This window comes from Patagioenas fasciata, chromosome 1 (genome assembly GCF_037038585.1).
Source record: "Patagioenas fasciata isolate bPatFas1 chromosome 1, bPatFas1.hap1, whole genome shotgun sequence".
Classification (NCBI taxonomy): domain Eukaryota; kingdom Metazoa; phylum Chordata; class Aves; order Columbiformes; family Columbidae; genus Patagioenas; species Patagioenas fasciata.
In genome coordinates this window covers 184,968,777-184,987,949 of record NC_092520.1, presented here as the reverse complement: position 1 = coordinate 184,987,949, position 19,173 = coordinate 184,968,777, and the positions used below count along the sequence as shown (strand labels likewise).

General features: G+C 38.6%; 2 protein-coding genes across 3 annotated transcripts; one reads left to right on the top strand and one right to left on the bottom strand.

Moving 5' to 3' along the window:
* Positions 1-437: 437 nt before the first annotated feature.
* DNAJB9 (DnaJ heat shock protein family (Hsp40) member B9) lies at positions 438-9,742 on the bottom strand. Its single transcript, XM_065858800.2, has 3 exons — positions 9,592-9,742; positions 5,588-5,815; positions 438-4,172 (listed from the first exon to the last, which is right to left on the bottom strand). The coding sequence occupies exons 2-3, from the start codon at positions 5,802-5,804 to the stop codon at positions 3,742-3,744; spliced, it is 648 nt and encodes a 215-aa protein (XP_065714872.2). The 5' UTR covers positions 5,805-5,815; positions 9,592-9,742; the 3' UTR covers positions 438-3,741.
* A 75-nt stretch (positions 9,743-9,817) lies between these two features.
* Positions 9,818-18,785, top strand: THAP5 (THAP domain containing 5). Of its 2 annotated transcripts, XM_071803293.1 has the most exons (4): positions 9,929-9,977; positions 10,359-10,535; positions 13,710-13,899; positions 17,289-18,785. In XM_071803293.1, exons 3-4 carry the CDS (start codon positions 13,756-13,758, stop codon positions 18,255-18,257), a joined length of 1,113 nt encoding a protein of 370 aa, XP_071659394.1. In that variant the 5' UTR covers positions 9,929-9,977; positions 10,359-10,535; positions 13,710-13,755; the 3' UTR covers positions 18,258-18,785. The 2 variants fall into 2 exon arrangements, with proteins under 2 accessions (XP_065696903.2, XP_071659394.1); XM_065840831.2 differs by lacking the exon at positions 10,359-10,535 and having other exon boundaries at positions 9,818-9,977.
* The last annotated feature ends 388 nt before the right edge of the window (positions 18,786-19,173 follow it).

Genomic DNA, 19,173 nt, shown 5'->3' with positions numbered 1-19,173 from the left:
AATCATCACTTTTCAGTCACAATCCAGGCCAATTAGTTCTAGTCCTACTGCCCTCGTGCAACCCAGCAGGGTGGTGGGAGCACAGGCTGTGAGCAAAGACCAAACAGTTCTCAAGGCAGAGGCTTTCTGCCTCTCAGGAAAAGGCCCTTTTGCACAGGCCTTGTCATCTGCTTGGTTTACAGGCATAGTGCCTGAAATCCTCACAACTCCCAATATCTCTAAGAAAAACAGACTAGGTAAAATTAAGCCAATTTCTTCCAGCCCCACATCCTTCCCTCTGCCAAACCGGTCATCCCATTCAGAGAAAACAGAGTGGTCAAAATGTTCTATAAAACACAAGTGCCACACAACCCACTCGAATCTGGCTTCCATCTACATCTTGAAGAACAGAGTGAGGGGGGAGAAGAATAAAAAAAAAAAAAAAGACATCACACACAAACAATTTTCACGTTTAATGTAATGGCAACCTAATTAAGTTTACAGTACTTTCATCTCCACTAGATACTGTGTTTCAGAAGTATAATGGGAAAAAATAAACATGAAAAAACACTATTATTTTGTAATGTTTTAGAAACTCAACCATTTGGAGTTGCATATGCATAAATGTCTTTCAAAAATTGTAAAGAATTGTACTTTTCACTCTCACACAACAACAACAAAAAAAAAGATTTTTCTGTGTCTTTTCACAAGATATGGAGATCAAAGATGGCAAACTTCTGAAGTCAGGGGTGTCAGAAGGTTATACCAGGACTTCCGCTGGAGAGCCTGCCATGAAGCAAACACTATAAATAGGCAAAGAATGTGCAAGAGCTCTGAAGAAGTGAGAAGCACAACATGTTTTGCAAGCTTGTGTTCTGACAGCCATAGAACTGAAGACTGCTGGCTGAGGAAAGCCTGCCTGACTTTCTTCAGCTAAAGTCTATTCAAAGCATATCCAGACTCTTAGATACCAATGAGCTCTCTGGATTTTACCTTGGATCAACAACCAAAACAAGCAGAAAGGCCACTTAGAAAAAACATAGGAATAGGAAGTATCTGTTGGTTTTCCGAAGACAAGTAATTAAGAGAACTAATATGGAAGCAGATAAAAATAGTACCTTAAAAAGACCTCTGCCTAGGCTATCAGCTAGAAAACTAGCAACCCTATCATTTTATTATCCTTTTCATACTTTGAAAGAGTTAAGGAAAACAAGTACACTTAGTACAAATAAAGTCTGAAGCATCCTCAAAGAGGGAAAGCTAACTTAGAAGAAGCCAATGACCCTTGATTTTTACCTAAAAGCTTATCCTGACAGACAGTGAACTCATACAGTCATTTGAAAAATAATTCAGTTTTGGGGTTGGCTCCATTTCCTACAATTTACAGTGCTCCTTTTAGTTTTTATTCCTCTATTTAAGATTAGGGAATGGAGCCAAGTTCATAACTAGAGAAGACTATCTTTGGAAAATTCAGTGGTTTGGTTCTAGTAGAAACTTTAAATATTCCTTCTCCCACACGTAAGATTTTTTTTTTTTTAAATGAGGAAAATATTCACAAGACTAAGGCATTAACATTTTCCCTTTGTATCCTTCTTCTAGAGTTGCCTCTCACCTTTAAGTTCCAGAAGTCATCATCCATAAAGGACATTCACTAATACTTCCTTATATTTAATAATAAAGGCTACATACTTCCAAAGCCTTATCAGCGTTAACAATTCTCCTCAAATGCAAACAGAAATACCCCCTAAAAAAACTTAATTTGTGCAAGTAATTCAGAACTTTAAGTTAAAAATCTGTTCACTTGGATGCCAATATGATATGAATCAGGCAGATAATTTGATTCATGCACGGGACTGATGGAGTATATTAAAGAAAAAAAATGCAGAAATCTGCATGAATTACAACTTTCGGTTGAATTATATCTTAATTATAAAGAAGAAACTAAAAATCTCTACTTACACAGAAAAAGGGTGGAAATAACACAAACACACTCACTCCAGCACTTGTCCTACTATAAGACTATTGCACATTCCAATATTGTTGCACAAATTACTGGCTTTTATAAAAAGACCATAATATGAGGTATTAGTCTATTAATAAATAAAGAACATGGAAAAGGAAAAGCACTTATTATAATGCAACAATCTACTCCCAGTATTTAGTGAATGAAAACTGAACAAGCATTAATACATACCCTTAAGGGGAAGATTAAAGTTACTTAGCAAACAGGCAGCTTTCAATATCAATCTGAGAAGTGAAGGGTTAAATCTGTTTTTCAAAAGATTATAACAACTCAAAGCCTACTAAAACACTGCTGTCCAAAACAGTCATTTCACTCACGCAATTAATCTGAAAGGTAAATTCTTATCTCACAGTTCTAGAGGGACAGCAGTATGTGGGTGCGAGCAATCTCATTAAGGGGAACCAATTTAATACACTAAACCTGTAGGACTAGTTAAAAAATAAAACGGAATTCTTGGATTGACATTTGTTAAAATACTCAGGGATTTTGCTGTGAGTTTTTGTTTTTGTTTTTGTTTTGTTGTTGTTGTTGTTGTTTGCTTGTTGGGTTTTTTTGTTTGCTTGCTTTTGTTTGGGTTTTTCTTAGTTTTAAACAGTTTAGAACAGTTATGGATTTCCATGGTGCCAAAATTGATACCCCTCAGTACTGCCCTTATAATAAGATTCCAGCACCACGAGGCATTACATTAACACAACAATTGTAATTTTCAGCTCTACCATGTTTATGCTAAGAATTTACCTTTCAAGTCACAACACTGAAAAATTCCTGGTGACAGGTAATAAATCTGTCAACCTAAAGAAAATGTGTTTTTCATCCAAAAACACTAGAATCTGCAGGCAAGTTTATCTTGTTTAAGTTAACAAGAGCACAGAGGAGTATTTAAGTTCAATAAACTGAGCTATGGAAACTACATTGCACACATGGTAACATAATAAGCATAAAGTAAGAGTGATTTCAGTATGCTCTTCCAAACCTTGTTAGAGAGATATTTGTATTTTGGAAGAAAAAAAATCAGACCTTGTGTGCACACAAGCTTACGTGACTGTCCCTTAAATAACTGAAGGGTAACTCAAATCCTAAAACCTTTTCAGACCACTGAAAGACCATCCAGAAATAAAATTCCTACATCACTCTCTTAGGTGAAGTACAATCTTAACATATTCCTTCTTGTTATTTTTCAAATTTAAAAGTTTGCAATGCTGGACAGAGTGACAAAGACCCAGGTTAAGCCATATTTCTGCTGCTATTTCGTGTGGATTATCTAATTTGCCCAATAAGTCTGTATCCAGTAAAAATAGCAAGTGAAAACTTTGAAAGATGTGATAAAAGCAGCACTTCACAATTAAAGTATCTCCTCTGTTGCAAGCCATACACCAGTAACTCAAACAGTCCTAAATTGGCATATATGAAAAAAATTATATTACATTTCTGAAATTAAAAATATATATCTTGTGTTGAAGTTCAAATTTATAAAGTGTTTACTAAACTGAAATACATATAATTTCTTTTGTCACGTGACATTATTTCTCTCCCATTCTAAGTAGTTACTGAGACATCAACTTCCCAAATGCATGTTGTTCCTATTCTGAAGATTAGTTTCATTTACAATTTCTTTACAGCAGTTAAGTGTTTTTTAGAACAAACAGTTCAAAGATTTTTTTTTTTTTCCATGTTAACACAAAACCAAGAAAGATTATGAAGATGTTGAAATAAAAAGAGAGATGAAAAGAAAGGAAACATTATTGTCCGGAACAGTCTGTATATGTGGTAACCATGTTTCCTCGTCTCTGAGTGACAGTCCTACAGTGCTTGCTGGATCCATGAAACCTGGCATCAGTTCGCACTGCATGTCGGTGTGCATTTTCAAAGTCACTAAACGAAAACATTTTTTCCATATTTTCAAACACATCATCAAACAGTCCACCTCCAAAGGAGAACTCTTGGAAAGAACGTCTTTGCCGATTGTGAGCTTCCCGATGGCTTCGGAAGTGATTTTCAAAGTGCTTTTTGGACCGTGAGTTCTGACTAAAGAGGTCAAAGTCTTTGAAGAGATCATCAAAGTCAAAATTAAATGACTGATGGAACGGGCTTCCATTATTTCCTTGTCCTCCGTGACGGCCAAACTGATCATACTCTCTTCGTTTATTCTCATCTGATAATGTTTCATATGCTATTTCAATTACAAAAAAAAAAAAAGTTTATTTACATTCTCATTAAAAAAAAATACAGTTTAATTACCAATAAAGGTTAGTGTTTATATTTGAAAGAAAATAGCAATGACATATGGCAATCAGAAAGACTGTGAAAGAGAGAGGATGAATTAGGAGCTCTACCTAACAAAATTAACTGTCTGCTGCATTCCTATGACAGAAAAATAGTGCAACGTCTGCAAAACTACTTGCCAGCCAGCAAGTTCTAGCTACACCACAGTTACAACTAAACAACAAGTCAAACATCAAAGAGATAAACCAAAGGGAATTAATTTCCTCTATGTCAAAATTCCTGATTTTTCAAAAGCTCAGCAATAAATCTAGATTTTGTGTTTGGATACACCTGAAATGGAATTAGGTTTCAATCTGCTCTTTGGTCCAGAACTAAGGCTACAGGTGTTCCAAAGCAGAAACTCAGACAGATAATATACCCATTCTGATAAAATCAGGTATTTTAAATGCTTCCATTTCCTTATCTTTCAAAGGCTTGCAACTATTCTATATACTTCAACACTTACTTAAGAGTTCCCAGTTCCACCTGTAATAGGAGCTAACAACTGCAGTACAGATCTAACAAGACTGTCCCTCCCTTTCACTTTCTCAGAAGTGGGAACACCTTATTTTTTTCAACAAGCCTTTTGCTATTCTCGATTATTTGCCTCCACCACTGTATTTTATCAAAAACTCTTATGAATGGTTTATTATCGCAGGATAATTCAGGTTGGAAGTGACCGCAGAAGGTCTCTACTCTAAACTCGCACTTAAAGTAGTGTCAGTTAAAAAATCAGACTAGGTTACTCAGGGCTTTATCTAGTAATTACTGAAAAATCTCCAAGGTTGGAGACTGTACAACCTCTCTAAGCAACCTGTTCCAACACTGGCCTGTCCTCAAGGTGAAAACGTTTTTTCCTTATAACCTCTTTCACCTGTTGTTTCTTGCACTTCCACCAGGAACAACTGAAGCACCTTACTATGTGGGGGGGGTTATAATCTCCTCATAGTTACTGGGAGGCTGCTGTTAGGTCACTCTGAAGCTCTAGTAATTCTGAGTTGGATCTTGCTAGACAGATCAAAAAATAAGAATTAATCTCCTACGGCTCAAGTTGTCCTTCTGCCAAGTAAGAGCAAGAGGCATAGGCCAAAAAGCATAATAAGCAGGAACGCATAAACTGTGTAAGCAGCCTGTCGATGTGCAAGGACACAGAAACAAGTCAGATATTGATATTGCACGTTTGACATCACACGCAGAATTAAGAAAAAAAAATGTTTTTACCTCTTATTCAGTAAAAATAAGAGTATACTTCAGTCACCACATTTGCTCACGGATATACAAGCCATGTGTCAAATTATTAAGACTTAAGTTAGCATATATTACCTTCAGCAATTTCTCTGAATTTTGCTTCTGCACCAGGACTCTTATTTTTGTCTGGGTGGTACTTCATAGCCAGCTTGTGAAATGCCTTCTTGATCTGGCGGTCAGATGCATTTTTTGGAACTCCTAAGATATCATAATAGCTCTCTGTAGCCAGTATTAATTCTATTATCATTAAAATGCAGAGAGCAAATGTGAAGACAGATTGTGTAGTTGCCATTTCTCTAGCTCCTAGAAAGAAAAAGATATATACTTGAAGAACAACTTATTTCAGGTTCCACAACTTAAGGCACAACTATGAGCTAGAAGAGGAAGACCTGTATGTTTCAGGAGTCACTCAGTGACTGACATGGAAGTATGTTTTTTCACAAGTGTCAAACTCCCTTCCCCTAGTTTCATAATCACAGAATATGTAAATGAAAACACTACAAATTCACAGTTCATATACATCACAAACATGCTTCGGTGTTCATCTTTTCCACCTATCCTTAAATGCACATTTCCCACACAGATGTTGAAGCAAATATACAATACATTTCACTGTTCATGCTGGCATATCTGAACTAGCTTTAAACTAATCCTTGAGTTCTAGGACCATAAACACAGTAGCTCTAAATTAAGCACAAGTTGAAATACCCACTCAGTACTAGAAGACCAATTCACTGATTAGCTCTTGCAATAGTAAGAGCCTGAAAACACAACTGGCCTAGAGATTGAGGCACAGGAAGACAAGACTGTTAGACACTCAAGCTCAGCTTCAGACAGTCATTTAACTGACCTAAGGTGAACATGATAAGGTGTAAAACACTCATTTAAAGTACAGAGTTCAGCCTAGTAGGACACATTTTCCTTTACAGTGGGCTGGGCTTAGCTTACTTTCATATTAGATTGTACTCCAGAAAAAAAAAAAAAACTACCACATCTTTGATATCAAAACATTCATCCGATAAATGTAACTTCATAAGGGTTTGCATCTGAAACTCTCAGTGTGTGAACTGAACTCAAAAAAGAAGTCTTTATATAAGACAAGCGGTTTCAATAATAATTAAAAGCTGTAACTTTTTTTCAGCAACATATGTGTCAAAAAGTTACATTTTAAAACAAACTGATGCTAGAACTTATGGTAAAAGCTGTGGCATAAATAAGTAATAAGAAAAAAATCATTTCCATGGAGCCACATGTTCTTTCACAGTTTTTATGAAGGAGAAAGTAAGTTCTTCCTCCTAGAAGGAGATATCAAATTATTTTCCCAGGCCTGTGCATATTAGATTAAAAACACAGAAAACAGAAATATGAGTGTTCAAAGACAGAATGCTGGCTGTCACCTAACCAGCAGGATATACAACAAAGCCTTGAACATGCCCAAAGTAACATGTTCCCCTCACCGAATTACACTGATTTGAGTGTACTGTAAATACAACTCAAGTAGATGAACGGCAGTACTTTCCTGAAAGTTGAATAATCTAACCTTGCAGTGTGAGTACCATTAAAGTTAGAATACTTTTAGACAGTAAGTAGTCCAAACATTTGTCATGCATAGTCCAAAAGACAATTAAGATAATTAAGCCTTTAACAGAAAATCCATACACACTAAAGAAAATTAACACCCAAGCACCAAAAACTGAAGAAAAACAAAACAAAACAAAATAATAGGCAAGTTGGGGGACTAAAATGAACATTATGAGGCAAGAGCAAAAGCCTCGTAAGATTAATGTGCCCATGCCCTCTTAAGAATTTATTTGGCTACCAGCCTGCATGATATCAAGTGTTAGGGCACAGCAGTTGAAACAAATTGTATTTTGATCAGTGTACTTAGATACCAAATGGACAGTTCTTTTCAGTATTCTTCATGCATGATACCAGACATACGTTTAGTACAAGCCCTTCCAAAGCTTTTCTACACATCTTTCTCTCACCAGTTCGCTAATGTGAAACTTTGCCACTTGGGGACTAAGCACTACACACATATACACTGTTCCACACTTTGGTACAGATTCATGTCCTCATCTCACATACAAAATTACTTTTATTTTACTTAATTTCTTTGTACATTTTGCTTATATAATCACCTGCTGCATTCTCTTGAGGCTAACCTCCCCGCTTCTACTATTAACACTGAAAAGAGCTAAAAAGAGCAGTTTATGTCCTTCATTAAGAGTCAAACCCTCTTTTATAATTCCCAAGTTCATTAGAGCCTGAAAACATCAAGTTACTCCCTAAAAGGCTTCTGCTCTGCCTAACCTTTTCAACTTCACTTATTCTTGATAATGAATTACACTTAAGTTTTCATTTTTCTACATTTTTATATTAGGATTTATTTAATGTGATTCTATGCTATACTTCCCCTAGGTTTATCTGGATTTCTAAAGCATTTCTAAAAAAAAAGGAAAACAGTACTTCAGTTTCAGAGGTTTTTTTTAAATAATGTAGACACATTTAACGCTGCCCTTGAACAACTCAACAAAACCCAAATATAAGAATAAAATGAAATGTAAATGAAAATCCAATATAAGCAGCATTTTAAACTTAAAAGGTTAGCACAAAGACATAGTAAGTTTTATGTTTAGACACTATAATCAATTACTGATTTCACTTTTTAGAAAATACCTATTTTATAGGCTGGCAGCATCTTAGTGCTGCTACTGTTAACTAAGATGTTAACCTCCAACCTTGACCTCCACCCTTTCATCCCTAACTATTTTTCACAATCACTTTCAAAATTAAGTCTCTTTTAAATACGTATTCTGCTTATGTCTCTTCTCCCTCAGTTTCCAAATCAAAAAGGGGCAGATAAGTTTCACTTTCCCAGCTAAATGCGGTAGTTACTTAAAACACATTCCAGAACTCATTAAGGTCTGTATACTCCCTGACATTAAGCTCATGCCACAAAACAGTCCCTCCTAACAATTATGGAAAACTGCATTTTATTTAGGTACATGTAGCAATAAAGTTATAGATTTTATTAACACAGTTTAATTATTTAAGTCTGTTGGATAAGTAGCTACAGATCTGAACTATTATTAATCTTGGTATAAGAAGTATAATGTCTCATATTTACTAAAAGTATTATAGAGATAATAACAATCAGCTTTTTATCAATTTATCAACATTTCTCAATAGCTGCAAGATGTTTAAGGATGATGTACCTGCAATAAAATGTCACATATAGAACATAAGGAGCTACTTCGGTCTTGCAATGCAAATACACTATTCCATCCCTCTTTTAAAGTAACTAACAAAGATCTTAAGTAAATGCTTACAGTCACCAAGTCTCACATACTCAGCAAATCCATAGCACCACTACTGCTCCGATTACCTGAATTGCAATGCACCATCCAGTGGAATTCTGTTGTCGCATAATTAGCTTTGCAAACTATTTCTTAGTGGTAAGAAAGTTACGGAAGTTTTCCATTGGTTCTCATATCACGACTAACCCAATGAGTAAGCAAGTCTCCTAATCCACAACCAGCCACAGAAAAGTCTGTCAAGCTCCACAGCTTGTACTTCGCTTGGCCTCTGCTATACTGACCAGAAAGCAAATACAGAAGGCTCCTGAATCTTGCTCTGGAGAACAGGGAAAAGAGACAGAGCTTGCCCTGGCACCATCGTCCCTACCAGACCCCAATGACCCTTGCTACAGCCGCACCACAGCACAAGGCCGACCCAGATCTCGGATGATACCAGCAACATTAAGGGACGCTGTCCCACCTACAAGTCGGCCAGGCTTGGGAACACCACACCAGATGGGCCTAGCGAGCAACGAGAGCCCAAAGGGCAAATAAATCCACCAGACTGACTCCCAGCGCCCACCTCTTTCCAGTCTTCCCCCTCCCCAACCATCCGAGCGCCCCCTAACCTCTCCGGCCCCTCCGCGTCCGTCTTCCCTCCAGCTACCTCAACACCCCTCCGTCTTCCCCAAGCCCTTCTCCCCTTCCTCCAGCGGCTCAAGCCTTTCGCTGCCACCCCCTCCCCGCCGACGGTAGGCCCGGTCCCGCCGTGCCCCTCACCTGAGCCCTCGCTCTCCGCCGCCAGCACCGCGGCAACTGCCTCTCAGCGCGCCGCTCCCGCCCAACCGTCGTCAGAGCTCGCGCGGACCCTCCCTACGCAGCGCCGCAACCGCGGTTCCTACACGAAGCGCTGCGCCATTGGCCGCCCGGACACACGTGACGCCGCGCACGCGGACGGCCCTGCTGCAGCTGCCGGCGCTGGGCGGGGCGGAGGGAGGGGCCGTTGTCCCCGTGACTCCCGCCCCCGCCCCCGGGCCCCCGCCGGCGCGTGGATGGTTCCGGGCCGGCCCGGGCCGCGCCGCCATGCCGCGGTACTGCGCCGCGTCCTGCTGCAAGAACCGGGGCGGCCAGACCGCCAGGGACCAGCGCAAACTGAGCTTCTATCCGTGAGTGACTGGGGAAGGGGTAGGGCCTGCGCGAGGGCTGGCCCCAGAGATGGCGAACGCCAGAGCGGCCCACCCCGAGTGAGGCGAGGCCCACAGCGGCCCCTCAGGAGCCGGGTGGGAGGATAAATGGGCGAGAAGCTCGCTGCAGGGGCTGGGAGCCGCCTCTGAGCCTTGCCTGGTCCCAAGCGAAGGGAGGGAGAGAAGGCTTTCATTTCCAGGCGGAGGCGGGGGAAGGGAGAGGGAAAAAGGGTCGACGGGCTGAGTGTTTATTGATCCCCCCGCGAAGGCGGGACAGCAGCTCCTGAATAGGTGCAGAGGGTTCATGAATTGAAAGCCAAAAAGATTCGTCTGAAAAATACAATTTGTGCTTGTGACCACGAGGCTGTTTAGCGGTCAGTGGCAGCGGTTACCCCATTTTTCTGAGGTGTGGCCGCCTTTGTGGAAGGGCCGTCCCAGCAGGGCAGGCTAAGTGGAGGCTTTGGCTCCACGGTGAAGGAGCTTGAATGTCCTGGATCTGTCAGCCTGCGACCTAAGTGGAGGGCCTAACAGCGTAGAAAGGTAAACATATATTGGTTCTTTAAAATTAAATATTACCACTGGGATTATTGTCTTGCTTACACTGCAAACAGAGGCATTGCTGGTTTGTTTGGAGGCAGCTGAGCTAGCTGGAAGCTAACTGGCTCACGTTCCAAAAAAACCAGTTTATGGTGGATGCATAGTACTATCCAGCCACCTGACAGATTAGTCACCATCCCAGGTCTGCAGCAAGCTCTGTACTGTTGTGGTTATGTGGCTGTACGTTTTAAATTTAAAACAGCGTTTCTCAACACTGAGAGGAACGCAGCGCAAGTGACTAAATATTAATGTGTTTTTGTTGAATAAAACTGATAGGCATTTGTCAACAGGAGTAATTTTATAGCCTTTAGGAAAAACTTGAAGAATAAATGTCACAACTAGCCTCAAAATGTGTTTTGGTAAAATGTATACCTCAACCTAAGTTGTCACTGTGTTTCAGTTGCTGAGTAGTCCTTGTTATTCCAAGATCCAGAAGGCTGGGTAGGAAGATCCACAGAAAGACTGCTTTGGAAGGGATTTTAGTTTAGATTGAAGGAAAGCTCCTTTTCCTGGCATGCCTCTTAATATGTGATTCATCATAAAACAATCATGAAAATGAAGGGAAATAAATTTTTTATATTGCTTTAGAGAATTTAAGTGCCACATGGATGATCAAAACAAGCTTGAGTGCTGATACATATTTATATTCAAATGTATGTCGTCAGTATAAAGGTGATTGCAAAAAACACAGCTGTTTTATTTAGCCATTTTATTGTGCTGCATTTTGAGTATCATGGTCCTGTAGAAGGGGTGCTGAGATTTGATTTATAGAGATCTTTTGCCCTACATTAGCGACTACTACTGATGTGAACTGGTACTTTTATTCCCTTGCCTCTAAGCACCCCAAAGAAGTCCTCTGCTGCTCTGTAGGTTTGGGTCTGAGCCCCTTTTGAACTTTGTAACTATGACATAATCTCAGCTGGCTGAACTGCCTGCCTTTGTTTTATTTCTTCCCCTCTCTGACTTGTGCAGCAGCAGCAGTTCCTTAATAAATTCTGTCCAATTCCTCTTTCCATTTTCCTCTTTTCTTGTGTCTTGTTTACACCAGAGAACAGAATCTGTTGATGAGTAAGGGGGTACTGAAGCAGGAGTAGGTTCTAGCAAAGTTGCCTTTACACAACAACAATAAATTTTTATATCAAACATTGTCTCTCACTAGAGATTTCATTTCCCATCTGAGGCAGTGTCATGGTTTAACCCCAGCTGCTTGCCCACCTTCCCTGGTAGGATGGGGAAGAGAATTGGAAGAAAAAAAGTGAGAAAACTCATAGGCTGACATAAATACATGACAAGTAAAGCAAAAGCTGCACACACAAGTAAAGCAAAACAAGAAATTCATTCATTAATTCCCACGGACAGGCAGGTGTTCAGCCATCTCCTGGACAGCAGGGCTCCATCATGTGTAATGGTTACTTGTCTAGACAAACACCCATCACTTCAGACATCCCCCCATTCTTCCTCTTCCCCCAAAATATATACTGAGCGTGATGTCACATGATGTGGAGTATCCCTTTGGTCAGTTGGGGTCAGCTGTCCTGGCTGTGTCCTCTCCCAAATTCTTGTGCACCCCCAGCCTCCTCACTGCTGGGGTGGTGAGAGAAGCAGAAGAGGCCTTGACTCTGTGAGCACTGCTCAGCAAACACAAAAACATCCCTGTGTTATCAACACTGTTTTCAGCACAAATCCAAAACATAGCCCCATAGTATGAGGAAAATAAATGCTATCCCAGTCAACACCAGCACAAGCAGGCTGACTGTGGGGAAGATGGTGAGTGCTGTGTCGCAAAAGTAATGGCAGTGGAAGCAAATGTTCTCACACCCTTCTCAGAGAGTGTGATTGGTGACATGACCTTCAGTTTGAAAGACGCCATCCTGTTATTGAGAGTCTTCTTTGGACCTATGTAGTATACCTCCCAGGATGAGCTCTGCTGCTTATGGGGCATGCTATATAATATATGTAATGCTGCTATTGGGTGTACACAATCTGAGTAGGCAGGATTTGAAAAGGGTGAACCTCTGCCCTGTCCTTGAGAGGTTATTGCGTTTGTGCTAGCATTATTCCTTGCACTCCGGCAGACACTCAGAGCCAGGTGGACCAAAACCTTACTCTGCTTTCTTGGTAACATCCAAACTTAAATGGCAGCAAAATCAAAATATTGGGGAAGGGGTGGAGACATTTACCCTGTCAGTCGCAGGTACCTTGCTCTAAAAATTAGCTAAGTTTGCAGTTTTGGAGCGCTGTGGACCTGGCGTAAGCAAGTCATTGCTACGTGAAACTTTTGGAGGAAACCTGCAGCTTCAGGGGTTTGAGGGTGGGATCTAGGCTTTGCCAAGAAGTAGCCCAACTGACTGGTGCCTTTTGTAGCATTTGGGTGACACCAGGCACTCCAGGTTCTCTCCCCAACTTCTGTTGTGTGTGAATACCTTACTGCAGAACCCAAATTTTTGTGCATTTAAGTTCCATTAACAGATGGTGTTATAATAAACATTATAAAAAAACTGATTGTTAATTAAAAGGAAAAAAGAGCTGAGGGAAGAGAAATGGAGTTAGGAATGCTCCATTTCTATTTAGGGAGCAAAACAAAATGGCTCTTGTAAATTGTGGGCACTTGCTCATGTCTGGATGTTTCTGTTGTTCATCATACTACCAACAGCTGATAGTTTTTATGTCCTACAGTTATGACCAGGTCAGATTTAATAACCACATGAATCTCTTTCTTACAGTTCCATGTACCCAAAAGCAGATTTTTTTTTTTAATTATTATTGCTCATGTTCCTAAGGAATATTGTTTTCTTAACCGTAGTAATTTAATAGTGCTCAGAATTCAAGTTACAGTTTATGTATCATATGTGGTTATGTTAGAGTCGAAGGAAACTTGATATGCATTAGAGAAAACTGCAAGCACTGTTCAAATATCAATAGTTATTGGATTAATGTGTAAGTAACATCCTGATTAGCATTTCATACGTAATTTTAAAAAATGAATATTTTTATCTTTTTGTAAGGCAAGACTACCTTGTAAGGAGCAATGAAACATTATTTATTTGAAAAGAAGAAAGAGAAAATGCTATGCTTTGGTTTTTTTTGTTGTTTGTTTTTTCAACTGCTTTGAAAAAGATTTCCACTTCATGATAAAGAGAGACTTGAGAAATGGCTGCGAAATATGAAACGAGATGCATGGACTCCAAGTAAGCACCAGCTTCTGTGCAGTGATCATTTTACCCCCGATTCCCTTGATGTGCGGTGGGGTATACGATACTTGAAACATACTGCTGTACCAACAATTTTCTCTTCCCCGGGTGATGAGGTAATGTATTTCTATCTTTTGTTTTGTACAAAGCTAACCAACTTTTTATGTAATACATATGTTCTAATTATCTGCAATGTATTTGTATTTTATTTTTAAAATAGAATTCCTGTCCATCAAAATGTTTTGTCAGAAGGACTAACACAAAACAAGTATGTGATTAAGTAGTATAAAGGAACAACAGCTTCCCATACCTTGACTGACAGTTTAATATCTTTTTTTAACTGGAAATTACAGAAGCATAGGTATTTTCCCATAGGAAAATGAATTTCCTATGAGAATATTGTCATTCTAAATGTTTTTACTGTGCAATTACTCTTAATTCATGTTTTAATGTTCTTTTAAGGTCTTTTATTAGCTGCACATGAATACTGGCTTTGAAATTTTTCTTTCCTGTCCCTAACCTCTCTAACATCTAAGAACTCAGGAGGGTAGGCTACTAAAGATATCCCACAAAGACTATTCCGTCTTGTCTTTTACAGAGTTGTACTATTGATTACACAAAAATACTGTGCTACCCAAGCACCTAATCTTGATCAAAGCTATGCTAATTCTTTTCTGGCACATAACTGTCTTCCTCTGGATCATCATGTTGGAGGTAGGAGAAGTGTAAGGACTGGAGTTAAGGCTAAATTGCTGAAACTGACATGTGCAAGTCAATTAGTTTTACAAAACAATTTATTTTTAGTTGTTCAGTTCTGTGTCTTCTTTGATAGCGGCAAGTGTTGTATGCACTGCTTTTGACTATGTACTGTGAAAAGCAATCTTGATAAATGTCTCAAATATAAAAATACAAAATTTTGCTATTTATGGCAGTAGTGATTTAGCAATAAATATCTTTCCTTCCAACCCTCCCACCTGGCTTCAATGTATCCTTCACTTTCTTGTGCTGTTACTGCAACAGGGAGCCGGTCTTTAGAGCTGGACTTTACTGCCCCATGCTTCTGTGCAATTACAGATAAACTATGTTATTTCCCACTGAAGAAAAATTGACTCTTCCCCTTCTCCTCATTCTCTTTTGTTTCGCATGTGACCGTAGACCGGTCATCGTATACCTACAAAGATGGACAGGTAACAAAATTTTATGCAGTGGTGTTGCTGAGAACATACCAATGGCTTCTCTAAGTTATTTTTGCCTCAGCTACCTGTGTATCTGGGAACAGATAAATAGATTTATCCAGTTTGAAAAAAGAATATTCTGTGCTTCCTTTCAATGTATGCATCACTTCCCTGCTATCAAAAGAAGAGAGATGCCAGTTCTTCACATCTGTGATGCCATGAACTTGCTTTCCTGGGGTCTCACTTCTCTCTCTGACATCATTTTTTTTAGTCTCATGCTTCTGACTGCACTTTTCTAAACATAAAGACATACCCTGTCCATGGCCACCTCAGCAAGTCAACAATATCTGTTGACCTGGCCATTGATTCTGTAGTTGCCCCAAACCTGAGTTTTTTACATAGACTGAATATTCGCAAAGACATGGGAAAGGGCTCTCCTTATTCTGGGGGAGAATCCCTTGTTAGTGTGTTCCTAAGTTAATGTAGAGGAACAAGGAGACACGATCCCCAGCTGCCATTCAACTGTTGTCTATAAGCCCTTGGTTTGGAAAATGGAGAGCAAAAACTCTCAATGTTTGTGTATTGTTCACTACCACCTTGTTTTATGTATTACGGAGCAAGTAAAGGATATCTTCCCAGAAATGCTTCATGGTTCTTTAGGAAACATTTCATATTATTTCTTCTTCTAAATAGAGAATGTTTGTGTCCTCAAGAGCAGTGTTAGTTGCCTTCATTTCAATGTCAGGAACCATTCTACATTAGTTGGCAAGGATTTTTCTTTCGAAGACTCACAAGAGTGTGAGGGCAGGGACTGATGGACAAGAAATTTTATCAATTAAAGTAAAGATCTTTCTTCAAGCAGCTCTATCCTGAGAGTAGTTTTGGTGCCTTTGCTTCAGCTTTAATAGCAGTTCTGATGGGCAAGGATTTGGGGGACATTTCCCTGATGTATTTCATAAGAGATCTGTCTAGTTAAAAGACTTTGTCTGAGAAGGCTTTTTTCAGCTGCTGACAGAACAGAGAAAGGGAAGTACTTCATTCTCTGAAAATTCCTAAGATTGATGGGTTGTTAAGTATGTATCACCTTTGAAAAAATAAAGGTAACCAAATGAATATTATTTTTGTATACATTTTTCAGTCATTTAAAGACTGAAGTTTCATATAAAATTGAATTACAAAGCTTTGTGAATTTAGGATACTTCAGACTATATATGCACTTTAATGAACATACACTTTGAAATTATCTCTTATCAAAACTATCATAAACTGATTTTTCAACCTGGCCTTTCCCCTATTCCTTCCCCCGCCCCCCGTTGTTTGTTTGTTTTGCCTGGCATAGATTTAGTTAGCAAAGTTAAAATTACATCTTGTTCCATTTGTTTGTTCTGTGTGATTTCTGTTTTGTTTTTTAGTTTACAGACCTAGCATGAGTACAGGTTCTACAGATTGGTCTCTTCATAATCAAGCCTACTAGAAAAAAATAAGACACTATTGGTGTATTTTTGTTTTACTGATTGACATACTAAAAAGCTTGTTTGGATACTGATCTTAAATCTGATCATGTGGTGATGTAGTTTATGTGGAGGAGGGGAAAAGAAGGTGGCTAAATAAAAATAAGCTTCAAATTATCCCTTTTTCAGTAACATTTTCTGTTTAAGCTCCTATTAAAATTGTATCCATCTGCTAAGATTTCTACCCATACCAAAAGTTCTCGATATTTATGAATTGCAAAGTTCAGTTATCAGAATTGAATTGTTTGCCTATAAATCATCCTGTGTGATTGTGCATGAATATGTTTCATTATTCTGCAAGCCTGTGTTCATAATCTTTTGTTGTTGTTAAATTCTGTTTAGTGTAGACTGCATGACTAAAACTTTGCTTTATCTTTCTAAAACAACTTTGTTCCATCTTTAATGCAAAAATCTTTTCCTGTTTATCTTTAATATACATATATTTAATATGTTTCAGGTGGTAGCAGGAAATGCTAGCCACGCTTTGTCAGACAGATTTGTGAAGCCACTTCTCTTTTAAGTGGTTTTAAAATTATGACTCATGGAAATCTGTAATGTTCCTTAGAGTTTGAAAATGAAAGGTACTATTACCTTTAGAGCTTTAAAATAGTATTTTAACATTTAGGACCTGAAGCAAAGTTATGGAAGACATGTAGATGAATTTTCAGGTCTCTGGTGTGATTTTTAAAGAGTGCTCATCTAAATTAGTCCTTATGCAATCTCACACTATAGAATGAGATTTGCCCAATTTTTATGTGTGCTCCTAGTTACAAGCTGGTTGGTTTTGTTTTCTTTTGTTGGTTTTGTTTTTTCCTCCAGGAAAAAGGTTCTTCTCAGAACAACCCACAAGAGACAAAGAGAAAAAACCCAGAAGAAACAAATACAAATGTACTGTCAGAGAAAGCATCTGTGTCACTTGAACCTTGTACACCAAAGAAAAATCCTGTAATTACAGAAAATTTAGAAGAAAAAGCAGAAATAGTTTGTTCACCTACATTGAATGAACCTTTAAAAACTCAAGAACTACTACTTCAAAATGGAGAAGGCTTTCAGGCAGATATTGTCAACCTTGATAATTCCTCTAAGCAACATATACATCCATCCAATCCTGTTTTAATGGCAGCAGCAGTCCAGAGCATGGACGCTACCAGTGTTCATACTTCTATAGAGGATCCAGTAGGCTGTACAGCTGCAGTCTTGCATTTTACAGACCCTGACTACTTGAATTCATCTCTGAAACTGAAAAATGCTTTAGGTTCAATTACTGACTATGCAATTGAAGATCCCAACTCTCATGTTGTAGGTTGTTCTGTTGAAGTACAGCCAACAAGTGAAAATGCAGTTTTACTGAGTACAGTCACACAAGCTATTGAACAGTTCAGTGGAAGTGAAGAATCTGTCATTGCTATCATTGTGCCAGCTGAGAGTCCAGAAGAGCCTGAAATAGTAAATAGTTCTTTCCTGCCTGTTACGCAAGAGTTTCTTGACACAGAGGAGACAGAAACAGAGAAATCTATGTATATGAATGCATATGGTGGAAGTGATGTATTACAAACTGAGCACTCGTACTGCAAACAAGACATAGACAGAGATCACCTTTGGCAGAAAATTTCAAAGCTCCACTCTAAGATAACTCTACTTGAAATGCAGGAGAGAAAAACTTTGGGGAGACTCAGGTCCTTGGAAGCTCTGATTGGACAACTAAAGCAAGAAAACCTGCTCTCTGAAGAAAAGCTCAAGATTGTAGAGAACTGCTTTACCACACTTGAAGTGACTATGATACCGTGAAGGCCTTCGATAGTTGTTCTAAAACACCTTTTTAGCTTCTTTGTTCTTTTGGACAGATTAACTTTTGTCTCAGTCATGCCATTTTAAATGTCTAATGGAAATTGTGTGAAGAGCAAATATTAAAAATGTTACATCAACCACTACCAGTGGTAGAATATTTCTTGTAAAATGTGGCTTGCAAATAAGCTTTTAGAGAAAATGAAACCTGTAAATGTTTTGTTAGAAAGTACATGAATTGAATCAATAAAGAGAAGTTAAAACTTTTTAAGCTGCTGGTGCCTCTGAAACATGAACAGCAGTATCTGGGGTAGAAGTAGAATGGTCAGAATAACCATGTAGGATGGACAATTATAAAACTGGTGTTGTTTTTTTAAAAAGGCATCCCAATTCTCTTTCAGAAGAGTAATGAGGTGTGTAATAAACATTGTCCAGTAAGGCCACAATTAGTCTGTAATTTTTTCATGTGACATTTGTTCTCATAGTTCTTTTGTACACTTTGACCTTATTAAAATTGTTTCTGCAGTAAAAGGTGTTTCATTTAGTTCTAGAAACAAAAATTCTTTAAGATAGTGTTACAATGAACAATCACTTTTTTCTTGTCATTCAGCTCAAAGAGAAAGAACCATCTTAAAAGCAGTATTTTTGCTAGTTAGTGAAAGGGAAAGCTCTGACTGTTCAGTGAGTGATATCTGCTCAGCATTTCTCCTTTTACCGTCTATAGCTGGGTAATGTGCTTACCCTTAATACACTGAAGAAAACAATGCTTTGCAGAGCAAAATGTTACTCAAAGTACCAGATTCTGACTCATTATTTTTCTGTATCTTACTCTCCAAGGAATAGCATTGCAAAACTAGAAATCCTCTCCTCTGTATAAATTTTATTAAATGTTTTGACTACAGTAGAAGATACTGACAAT